General features: G+C 42.2%; 1 protein-coding gene across 6 annotated transcripts in view; it reads right to left on the reverse strand.

Moving 5' to 3' along the window:
• Positions 1 to 12,403, reverse strand: part of MGAT4A (alpha-1,3-mannosyl-glycoprotein 4-beta-N-acetylglucosaminyltransferase A) — a 153,908-nt gene that overhangs the window by 22,980 nt on the left and 118,525 nt on the right. For all 6 annotated transcript variants that reach the window (XM_014583420.2, XM_006166583.3, XM_006166582.3 and 3 more), the window contains 5 exons: positions 10,657 to 10,771; positions 8,823 to 8,953; positions 4,761 to 4,868; positions 4,444 to 4,637; positions 43 to 121 (listed from right to left, as the gene is read on the reverse strand). In XM_014583420.2, the coding sequence (XP_014438906.1) occupies positions 43 to 121; positions 4,444 to 4,637; positions 4,761 to 4,868; positions 8,823 to 8,953; positions 10,657 to 10,771 (627 nt within the window). The remainder of the gene's footprint in view (positions 1 to 42; positions 122 to 4,443; positions 4,638 to 4,760; positions 4,869 to 8,822; positions 8,954 to 10,656; positions 10,772 to 12,403) is intronic.

A 12,403-nucleotide genomic window follows, 5' to 3' on the forward strand; every position in this document is an offset into this window, starting at 1 on the left:
TCTTAATTCTCAGTGAAAGAGAAGAGGAAAAAACAGTTATACCTTAAAAGGCAAAACGTCCACAGTTGTGTTTAGCAGAATATCTCCTGGATGTTCTTGGTTGCCGCTATGGAACAAGTAACTGAAAACACAAAAGTCATTAGGGAAACGTGAGACTTTACAGAGATTCAAGAACATGACCTTCCCTTAGAGCAAGCTTTTCTTTTTATTGCTTTTGTTTTTTATTGGGTTGTCAGAAAAGTCATATGGGATCAGCTGATGGTGTAGGGGTTACGTCGCTGGACTCCCACAGGGCTGACCACGGCTCGAGCCGCAGAAAATCACATCAGGTGCCCGTGTGCGCATGCCCAAGATCCCAGAGAAGAAGGGATTGTGGTGTGTCCATCCCCCCTTGGGGGGATTTCTTAGTTTCCTTCTCACTGTTTCTATCTCCCCGCCCACACAGCCCCCCTCACCCCACAAGCTCATGTGCTCTAAGCTAAAAACCCCTTTAAAAAAATAAGAAAAGAAAAATTGGGATGCCTTCTGTTTTTCTATGCAAAAATGCATCATGAATTTTCCGAGGACCTAATAATTTGCCAAGAGTATGTGTGCTTGCCAGAGAGAGGAGAGGGCGAAAGCACTCCTGAATGGGGCATGGTCTCACCGCAATCCCTCCTCTTCCATTTCTCCATTCTGCTGAGATTTGGGGCACTGTCCCCACCACACACACATTCTGTGTGTTTTTCAAGATGTCAGGGCTGGGGGGCCAGCAGGTGGTGTGCTGGTTAAGGGCGCTGGATTCCCACATGGCTGACTATGGTTCGAGTCCTGGACTGGCAGCTTGCTTTCTCACTTTCCCTTTCTCTCTCTCTCTGATCAAAATAAAAAATAATAATAGCAAATGGAATTAAATTAAAAAAAAGAGAAAACGATGTCAGGGCTGGGATCTGAATCATGATTGGATGACTGGCCATGTGGGGTACAGCTCCCTTAACCACAAGGCCACAGGGCCAGCCCTAAAGTTTTTTTTTTTTTTTTTTTTTCATAAATGAGATTCTACCAAAGGTGGACAACACCAGAACTCACAGAAGCTGTGGCGTGTGGATTATGGATACTAACAGGGATGTTAAAGCGTAAGGGTGCAACCCCCAGGGTGATGTGTCAGGAACTGGCATGGCTGTCGCTTAGCCTAATAATATACTCACAGGTTATTTTAAATGACTGCATTGTTATATTGTTATTTCCAATACTTTAAATATTGCACTGTTATATTGTTATTTCCAATACTTTAAATATATAAACCTCTTGACAGGAATAATCGAAAATGTTAAGAAAAAAACAAGAAAATCTTTGGGAAGTAAGACTAGGCTAAGAATTCTTAGACTTGACATCAAAAGCATGATATGTAAGATAAATGGAAATATTTTTATTTATCTACAAAATAAAAGAATAACAATTTTTTTATTCCACACAATAAAAGAAAATGAAAAGACAAGCTGCAGATGGGGATTAAATATCTATAAATCACAAACCTAACCAAAAAAAAAAAAAACCTAAAACATGTAAAGAACTCTCGAAACTCAATAATAAAAAACAAAGCAACAATCAGAAATTGGGCCAAAGACAGAGACACTTCAGCAAGGAGGAAGCACAGGTGGCACATAAATGCAGGTCCAGCGTCGTTAGTCAGAAATATCGATGAAAACCACAGTGTGACCTGTCACCTCAGACCTGTCAGGGTGGCTGCAATTTTTAAATTACGACAACACTAAATGCTGGTGAGGATGCCAAGAACTGAATCACTCGTACACTAATGATGGAAGGGCACATAGCCAGCAGATGGCGTAGTGGTTACAGTGCTGGACTCTCACATGGCCGACTACGGTTCGAGTCCCAGACCCAGTGGCTTGAAACCCACACTGGGAGCCTGTGTGTGCGTACCTAAGATTCCAGGAGGAGAATGGAGAGGAAAAGTTGAGGTGTAGTCATCCCCCCTCAGGGGGTGGTGGGGTGGGGTGGGGTGTGATTTCTCACTTCTCTTCTGTCTCTCTGTCTCTCTCATGAACACATGCACCCTTAGACAAACATCTCTTAGGAAAAAAACGAATCCTATATATTTTATAATTCTATATGTAGACTGTTATAATCTATAGAATGCTCTATGAAGTTATTATACAAAGTTACACACTCTGCCTCCCTCCCCCCCAGTGTATGAATCAAAAAGTTTTCCCATTAACTGATCTCATCACTATTTTGAACAGCTGCCCACAGCACTCCCCTGTGGGGAGACATCATCACTCATTTCGCCAACACCGACTGAGAGACACCTGTGTCATTCACGATGCCCATGAGTGGAAACCAGTATCCATGTGGTATAAAAATAAAGACTAACGACAAGACGAATATATACTCATCTGGGGACAAAATATTATTCAAAAGTATGTTTATATGTTTTTCTAGGGCTATTCCCACTTCTTAATTATTATTTATTTGATTACTTTTTAGGATTTTGCCATAGGGTGCATTTGCTTGCTAGGACAGAGAGAAGGAAAGTGAAAAATCACCCCCAAAGAGGAGAAGGGCATGTCACAATCCTCCCTTTTTCCTCTCAAGATTTGGGAATGCACATGCATGCTCCCAGCATGATTTTTAAACCACCAGGTCTAGGATTCGAATCATGGTTGGCCATGTGGGAGTCCAGCACCTTAACCACCATGCCACCTATTGGTCCCAATTTTAAAATTTTTTATTTTTTTGAGATTTTTTTGCTATAGGACATGTGCACCCACCAGAGAGACAGAGGAAAGAGAGACAGACAAAAAGCAAGAAATCACCCTACAGGAGGGATGGCCACCCCACAATCCCTTCTCTTCTCTTCTCCTCCCAGGATCTTGGCATGCATGCACACATGTCTGGCATCACTTTGAAGCATGGGTGGCCAGGTGAGAGTCCAGCGACTTAACTGCTATACCATGTCTACCCAAAATTTAATGTTTTAAAAATAATTATTTAACTTTATCTATTTTTAAAATTTGACCAGAGGGGGGACAGAGAGAGAAAGGGAGAGAGGGGGGAAATGAGAAAGCAAGCCACCAGGTCTGGGACTCAAACTGAAGTTGGCCATGTGGGTGTCCACCGCCTGTAACCACCAACCACACAACCTGCCGGCTCCAATTTTTAATTAAAAAAAAAGAAAACAAACTATTTATTTTTAATTTGTGATAATGAATGCAACAGGGAGCAAACCCCTGACAGGGTCTCAACACGCTACGATCCGCTCCCCACTAGCCTCCCAACTGTTCAGGACCTTGGGCACGCACGCACATGCCTGGCAGGTTTCAGGCGTATTGGGCTAGAGGTCTGAACCTCCGGTCCGTCAGGTGGCTCCCAGTTCAGCTCACCACCACCTGTGCTGCTAAGGCTGAGCCTTAATGCACTTCTAAGGCTTAAATTCCTCTTCGGAATCAGTTTAAAGTAAAATGAGAACACAAGTAAGATCACAGTACGGCTATGCATTGTTTATGACCCTCCTGAATACAATTACTCCACCTGGCTTGCTGTGGAGTCTCAAACAGGCCCTCACGGAAGGACACAGGAAATAATCTGCCCTGCCCCAGAGAGCTGCGTGTGTTAAGTATGCCACAGACATGCAGGGGAACACACTGAGCTGGGAAAGACTAGGGAGTCCTGAGTGCTGAAGAAAGAGAGAGAAACGTCCTCAAGTTTGCAAAATGAACATAAATGCTGAAAATCATGAAGGGGTTGTAAATCCCCCCAGGTGCACAGTCTGGCATCTGTAAAACCAATGACTACAAACAGTCATGGTCCATCAAATTTATCATTTCAAATTGTTGGGCTAATCAACTGGCTCCCAGTCAAATTTTTTTTTAATTAATTAATTTTTATTTTAGAGGGTTTTTTTTTTTTGCTATAGGGCACCAGACAGACAGAAAACAAGAAATACCCCCCTCCCCCCAGGGGGGATGACCACACCACAATCCCTTCTCCTCATTCTCCTATCGGAATCTTGGGCACGTACGCACACGCGCCCGGCTTGAGTTTTAAGCCATCGGGTCCGGGACACGAACCACGGTCGACTACATGGGAGTCCAGCGACATAGCCATTATGCTAACTGCTGGTTCCCCCAGTCAAATTTTAAAGATATCCTAGGACAAAAAGAATGAAAGCCAATCTGAGACTTTTGAAAGTTACACATAAAACGTATACCAATAAAGTCTGGAGATACTATTAGAATTTACCAAACATGCTAAATTCCAATATTATATCTGAAACAGACCCATTTTATTCTTCACTTGTATTAACTGTCATTTATAGCCTGATATTTTGAAACCCACTTTCTCCTCCCATCTCTTACATCCAAAAGAAAAAGCCCATCAAAAATCCCATTATGAATAAGAGGTCTGAGTCAAACGACCAAACATATTTCAATAATCACTAACCTTTCTACATTGACGGGCTTATCAAATTTGAACAAAATGTAGTCACCAGCTACGGGGGTGATAGCCCAGAAGAAATCCTCCCCCATGTAAGTTTTCTCCAGTGTATGTCCTTGGTAGACCTTCAAGGAAGTAGAGACCTCCGCGGGTGGGTTCACGTGGATCTTAAGAAGTAATGGCTTCATGTAATCTTTATCCTAGGGAGAAAGACACATGTGCTACTAAATAACAAAGTTTATTTATAGCTAAGAAGAAAAGCAATAATTACACACTGAATAACTAACTGTATGTTCCTGAGAAACTAAAATTAAACCACCAACCGTGAGTTTCTGTATTTTTCCGGATAGTGACGAATGCAGACCCACATGCTGGAAGAGGGAAGGTCTGAAGCGAATTCGCAGATTGGCTTTCTGTCTATCACAATGTTTCTGCACATTAAAAAAAAAAAAATCATGTTAGTATGACGGATAAAATGAAATCCTATCCTCATCTGGAAAATAAGAAGTTGTTTCAAAGAACACTGAAAAGGGGGGCCGGCAGGGGGCGTGGTGGTTAAAGGTGCTAGGTTCCCACATGGCTGACCACGGTTCAACTCCCAGACCTGGCAGCTTGCCTTGTCACTTTCTATCTCTCTCCCCCCAACCCGCCCCTGGTCAAATTGAAATAAATAAATAAAGTAAAATAATTTAAAAAAAAAATTAAAAAAAAGAAGACTGAAAAGAAAGTAAACTATAAATCCTAGTCCCAAATCCTGTGTTTTTTATGGCCCTCTCTGAGGCACTAATCAATTTACTACCTTCTTTTTTTTTTTGAGATGTTTTTGCTATAGGGCACATGTGCTCACCAGGAACAACAGAGACAGAGAGACAGAGGGCAAGAAATAAGCCCCCAGTGGGGATGGCCACACCACAATCCCTTCTCCTCTCAGCATCTTGGGCACACCACGCACATGCGCCCAGTGTGAGTTTAAGCCAACGGGTCTGGGACTCGAATCGCGGCCGACTACATGGGAGTCCAGGGACATAACCACTACACCAACTACTGGTCCCGAATCAATTTGTTACCTTCTCACTAAACAACCATGATCCAGAAATTAAAAATAAGCACAGCCAAGGGAAAAGTGAAAAGCTAATTTCAATCATCCTTCGAGTTATGCCAATAAAAATTTGACTTTCAGTATTAAAATGCACACACTGTAGATGACAGGTTTGGCTCAAGCATACGAAGTATCTTTCATTAGATAATATAATGAACAATTTAAAAATAATAAAAGGTACATGTTGTTGCTTGAAAACAATTTGAAATGAGGCAATTACTTCACCCAAGCAACTAAAGGATATTAAAAGTTCCATGGACAGAGCCAGCAAGTGGCATAGTGGTTAGAGCATGGGACTCCTACATGGCTGACCACGGTTCGAGTCCCATACCCAGTGGCTTAAAACACACTGGGCGCATGTGTATATGCCCAAAATCCCAGGAGGAGAATGGAGGAGAAAGGATCATGGTGTGCCCATCCCCCTGGGGGATGATCTCTTGCTTTCTCTCTCTCTCTCTCTCTCTGGGAAGAACATGCGCCCTACAGCAAAATCACTCTTTCTCAAAAAAAAAAGTTCCATGGACAAGTCCATCTCAACACAGTTGAGGTACCCCCATGTTTCAGCTCATGGGACCTCGTGACGTTGCAACTGGTCCTTGTGCCCGGTCACTGCACGTGACCGCTCTCAGGACCAAGAAACCTGTGATGCTTACAGGGCTATTTGTAACATGTTTGGGGAAAAACAAAAACACGACAACTTCATTTTCAGTGACTTGTATACACCTGTATAAAGCACTTCACTCTGGAAGACTTCCCGTCATTTACTGGGTTTGTTAAAACGAATAATTCTTCTCAAGTGGTTTCAACTCACTGGAGTTATTACTATTCCTAGAATAAAGGTGGAAGAACGAGGACAGAGCAGGACAGGCAGGGAGAATAAAGGGGAAGAAAAAAGTTGAGGGGGAGAGGGAGACAGAGGAGGAAGGGGAGAAAAAGAGGAGCAGGGTGGGGGTAGAGAATGCCAGTGGTGCCCGTGCCCAGCCCCGCTCCAGAGGCAAGGAAGCATTCCCCAGAGGAGCCACGACACGAGAGCTTTCCAGACCACTGTCACCGTGACCTGTCCAGGTGGCTGCCGCATGTGGTGGCAGCTTCCTTGACATCCAGGGGAAGTGGCTGAAAGATGAAGAGCCACAGAAAAACAGACTGAGGAAGAGTGGAGGGACAGAAAACAGCCCAGCGGCGCGTGTGCACAAACGTGCAGGTGATGTGTTTACAGGGTTCTCACGTTCACTGTGGGATTCTCACCACGCAGGCTCATTTTAGAACCTGCCCGCCTATCAGGTCACTGCGCAGGACACATTACTACCACACTCGAGTACGTGGGAAGAACGTGGAGGTGGCATTAACTATTTTGCATCCTATGATAACAATTCCTGTAAATCACAATGCAAATACAAGTAAAGGCTTAGATTTTCAAAATTATTTATTTGGGCCAACTCTGTGATTTACTGGTTAAGGAAGCTGGACCCTACCTGCCCGACCATGTGCTTCAAATTCCAGCCTGGTGGCTCGAAAAATCAAGCAGGCATGCGTATGCACGCATGCACAAATTCCCAAGACAGTGGAGAAATGGAGAAGGGATTGCAGCATGACTATGCCTCAATTGGCGGGAAGGAGGGGGGTCCTCCTTCTCCCTCTCTAATTAAAAGAAAAATGCACATGCCCTCTGACAAATTATTGAGTCATCAGAAAAGCCATGATGCGAGACCAGCAGTTAGCGTAATGGCTATGTCGCTGGACTCCCGTGTAGTCGACCGCGGTTCGAGTCCCAGACCCGGTGGCTTAAACTCACTCTGGGCGTGTATGCGTGCGTGCCCAAGATCCCGAGAGGAGAATGGAGGAGAAGGGATTGCAGCATGGCCATCCCCCCGAGGGGTGATTTCTTGCTTTCTGTCTGTCTGTCTCTCTCTCTTTCTGGTGAGTGCACATGCCCTATAGCAAAAACCTCTCCAAAAAAAGAAGAAAAAAAGAGCCATGATGTGTTTTTGCAAAGAAAAATACGTCATAACTTTTCCGACAACCCAAAAAATTTTTTTGAATCAACTGACATGTTCAACTATTGCTGGAAAACAGATGCTTTGCTATTTTCCTATATTCTGTATTTTGCTCTAATTTTTTTTTAATAAACAAAGAAATGGAATGACAGCTTCCGGATACCAAAAGGTTGCATCCTAAAAACGGGCAGGTGGGATGATCAAATTATTCTAGGGAATATAAAGTCATAAAGTTGAGTGGTAATTTGCCGCACTGAGTGGCAGGCCGGCCCTATGATAAGTGCCCATAATAAATACTTAATCACTACAAGTCAGAACTGGCATTGGTTTTCAAGGATGCGTGCGCTCGTGACTTGTTTATACTTCCACCACATAAAAAGCTGCTTTTCAAAGGTACAGTTCAAATGGCTCAACAAAAGCATATCTAATTACTTTTTAAAATCAGATTTCCATGTAAATTACTTGCTCTCTGAATGATCAAAGCAAAATGACCATTCACTACTTAACTGCCACCGTTCATCTCCAAAGTCAGTCTAATACGGATGATGGTTGCCTGCAAGTAACACCCTGGAAGGTCCTTTGACCTGTCAGTGTTTAGGCATAAACTATTACTTCTGTTTCATTCCTTATTTGCGGGTATGTCAGGCTTTGATACTGTCCCCAAACTACTTGCAAAAACAGAGTTGACGGGGCATATGATGAAAACATACCACCCAGGATGGATGTGATCAACATCTACAGACTACAGTAACAAATTACCAAAAACATTTACTGGCAATTTACAGGAAGGTCTTCATCCCAAAACAGGCTCATTTATAGGATTTTCTGCTGCTACTTAAAATTCATCCTGGAAGACCAGCAGATGGCGTAATGGTTAAGTTGCTGGACTCCCACGTAATCAACTGTGGTTTGAGTCTTGGATTCAGAGGCTTAAAACTCACTCTGAGTGTGTGTGTGTGTGTGTGTGTGCGCGCGCGCCCAAGATCCCGAGAGGAGAATAGAGAAAGGATTGCAGTGTTGCCACCTCCCACTTTCTGTCTCTGGTGAGCACAAGTGCCCTATACCAAAAATCTTTCTGAAATACATAAATAAATAAATAAATAAATATCTTCCTAACACAGGAATATTTTAATGGTTCATGAAAGAAGGTATACATGTGAAATGTTGCTTGGAAACACCATCTCCTTTCAGTAACACATTTAACTATTCTTTGGCAAAATGTTGCTCCCAAAAGTCACTTTCTTGAACTGTAGAAAAGAAGCCATCTCCACCCACAGAAAGAATTAACTTACTGCATCTTTTTCGGGATTGCAGACTTTCACCCAGAGAATATGGTCCAAGAGCCAATCAATGGGTTTCTCCTTATAAAACATAAATATGAATTCTACAATCAGAGTGAGGTCCGGTGCTTGAAACATTTTACCTGAAAAGACATTCCCAGTCAATAGCTATAGTAAAGAAACCGAACCCCAGGATGGCTCAGATAAGCGACCCGTGCACACTGAATACACTGCCCCAGGTGCCTCGATGGAAGTCCTCCTGAGTCATTTCCCACCTGTGTGACCAGAAACATACCCTCAAAAAATAAACTCTTCTTAGCTAAATGTCCTCTTGGGCTGCCACCTGGGTATAGACAGAAGTAGACGCCTCCTGGCATTACAAGGGGATGTCAAAAGGTTTGTGGAAAAATAGAGTGATGGTTTATTTTGGTGCCAAAGATGTTGGAAATCCATGGGTAGTTTTTTCATACTACGTATTTCCCATGAGCTTTTTGAAGAACCCCCAATATTATAATGTCTATCAAAATCTAATTACTGGTTCAAAGCATTCAAAATGGGAGTCAGAGACTTTTCTCTCCTGTCTTACTAAGATTCTTCCTGTAAAAAAAGAAACATAGAGGTTTAGGTGGAACGTTTCTATTTAAATCAATGAATGCAACAAACAAGAAATCTCAATTTTGTTTTTATCGAAACCTTCATAGTTAAACGTTTTTTGATTCTTAAAGTAAGTTTTGAACTAAAAGATCAACTAGGTCACAGGGCCCACCTCTAATAATGAAACATTTTAAAGTACTACATATAGAAAGTAAAATATACTGAGTATTGTTAAAATCTGTAAATTTCCTTCAGTGCTTCAGCTTTAATCCTTTTTCTTAGTTGACTGATTTAAAAACATAAGGGGAAAAATGTTTTAAAATCAGTATCCCAACAAGTTAATGGAAGAAACAAATAAAAATAAAACGCTGGGGACGGGCTGATGGTCCAGTGGTAAAACATGGCGGTCTTCAAGCTGACACATGTGGTGTCCTGGGCCTGTGACTAGAGACCTCCCTGAATGTGGAAGGACCTGCATGCCCATGAGCAGGGGAGGCTGAGATGGGGCAGATTGTGGTGCTGACATGCTGTTGGAGGTGCTGGCCTGTTCTCTCACTCGCTCACAAAAGAAATAAATGTTTAAAGAACTATTTAAAAATTAATTACTGCGTGAGAGAACTTCATGTACTGCATAAAAATATCAGGAATACATATATCAAAACCTATACGTGGTATCCTTTTTCAAAGAACCCCAATCTTTCAATAGGAAAATAACTGAAAGTGTTGGAGGAAAAAAAAAAAATCAAACTAGGCCAGCAAGTGGCATGGAGGTTAAGGCAGCTGGATCCCACATGGCCAAGCAAGTGGTTTGAGTCCTGGACTCAGTGGACTGAAAATCACACTAGGCATGCATGCATGCATGCCCAAAATCCCAAGAGGAGAATGGAGCAGAAGCGATGGTGGCATGGCCATCTCCCTGGAGAATGATTTCTCATTTCCACCCCACACACACACATGCACCATGAGAGCATGTGCTCTATAACAAAACTTAAAGAAAAAAAATCAAACAAGTCCCCAAACACGCACAGTACAGAGCTCTGGGGTATGTACTATACTCCTTTAAGTTTCTAAATGCTATTGGGTCGACTCATCATTTCACACAAAGAAGTATTTAGACTTAAGTTAACAATTCTCAAAAGCAATTCATTACCATAGAAAAACGTCAACATTAAGACAATAAAAGCCACAGGGTTAAGACACTAAGAGTTAGAGTTATTTTTGAAAAGTAGACAAATCTGACACTTATTCTTACCAATGAAGCCCAGCTGCGAAAACTCTAGAATCATCCATTCCTCTGAAGAAAGTTGAAGTGCAAAATTTTTTATAGTATTAAAATAGTTCTGTTTGACAATAATATCATCTTCAAGCTAAAGAATAAAATCGAAAAATCTTATTAATAAATCAAAAAGAGGGTGAGAAACAGATAGGACTGTATTATGGAAAAACTCAAGCGCACATTTATCATGGAAATAAAGAAAACAATGGTCAAAAACAATGAAAACATAAAAATAGATGCTATTAAAAGAAAATGAGACTCATTATCCTCATATGCTTCTCCACTGTAATGGCACTGTCTTTCCTGATTTGGATCAAAGTCCAGTAGTCCAACCTGGTCCATTTCATTGGCCTCTCCTACTTCCTTCCTCTCAGGTAGAAGATTTTCCAGCAAGTAGAGTTTTTCAGGAGACAGAAAGTCATTCTCAGGGAAGTTTAGAAGTTGACCTTACATTCAATGATCAGGAGACCCTATCCACATGGTCTATGATAAATTGGCACGCCTTCATTTGACACACACTTGATATCTCCATGCTTGGCAATCTGACCTGGATGAGGTGATGACTATGGTTCGGTTGTCAAGAGTGGAACTTGGCTTCTGGAAGCCACACAATGTTCCGACTGGCTGTATGTCATACACATGGAAAGGTCTTCTTCTCGCTGGGTAAAAACAGCATGACCTTTCCGATCTTGTACAATGATTATATCTCCTGACTTCAGTCCTGGCTTTTGGTCTCCTTCACCATGGAATGTTATCTTCTGGCCCTCTTTCATGCCCTGAGGTGGCGTCTAGTGTCAGACCTCTTAAGGGTCCAGTAAATGACACTCACTGCTGGCATGTTAGTGAATGAGTTAACGCACTATTTGTTACTGTATTGGTTTTACTATTCATCTATAGTAGTGTGTTAAAAATCAAATGAAGAATAAATGCAAATATAAAAGCTGACTCTGCCCTGTATGTACGATGACGTCAGTGTGCAAGATGCAGTTTTAATAGCCGTAAAAACTGCAAAGTTCCCCTAGCATTTGTTAGGCCATTCCTTGTAACTGATTTCAGGATGAGCTTAGATGGAAATGCTGGATATATATGTTGACTTTAGTTTTTATTTATTATTTTATTTATTTACTTTCATTCACTGTACATCATTACAACATACAACATGAGATTTTCCATCCGGAGTACACTGTATATTGGCTCAATCAAGCACATCAGCATACATGTGATCGTCAACATTGATTTTCCATTTTTTGTTTCCTATATGTTTTGCTTTTTTTTCCTCATCCTTGATTCCCTATCTTGTATGACCCCTTATTGGTAACCTATGAAATTAAAATTCTGTATTTAACCGGCAATCAGGAGGAGGAAAAAACCCTACTTTGTAGGAGAGTGTGTGTTGGTCTGTGGGGCTATGTGTACTAAGTGGGACTCACTGGGATCCCTCTGCATTTACTCTAGTGCCTCAACTTGAAGGCGGATGGCAGAATATGTAACGTAGCCTGTGGCAACAGTGATAGAAAGGGGTTCGTCAGGACCAGCAGACGGCATAGTGGTTACTATCCCTTTCTCTGTCAGTTTCTCTCTGGGGAGCGCACGTGTCCTATGACAGAAAACTTTTAAAGGTGGGGGGGGAACCAGCAGTTAGCGTAATGGCTATGTCACTGGACTCCCACGTAGTCGACCGTGGCTCGCGCCCCCGGGCCGGGGGGTTAAAAATCACGGCGGG

The sequence above is a fragment of the Tupaia chinensis genome, unplaced genomic scaffold, assembly GCF_000334495.1.
Source record: "Tupaia chinensis unplaced genomic scaffold, TupChi_1.0 Scaffold144276_1, whole genome shotgun sequence".
NCBI lineage: Eukaryota > Metazoa > Chordata > Mammalia > Scandentia > Tupaiidae > Tupaia > Tupaia belangeri.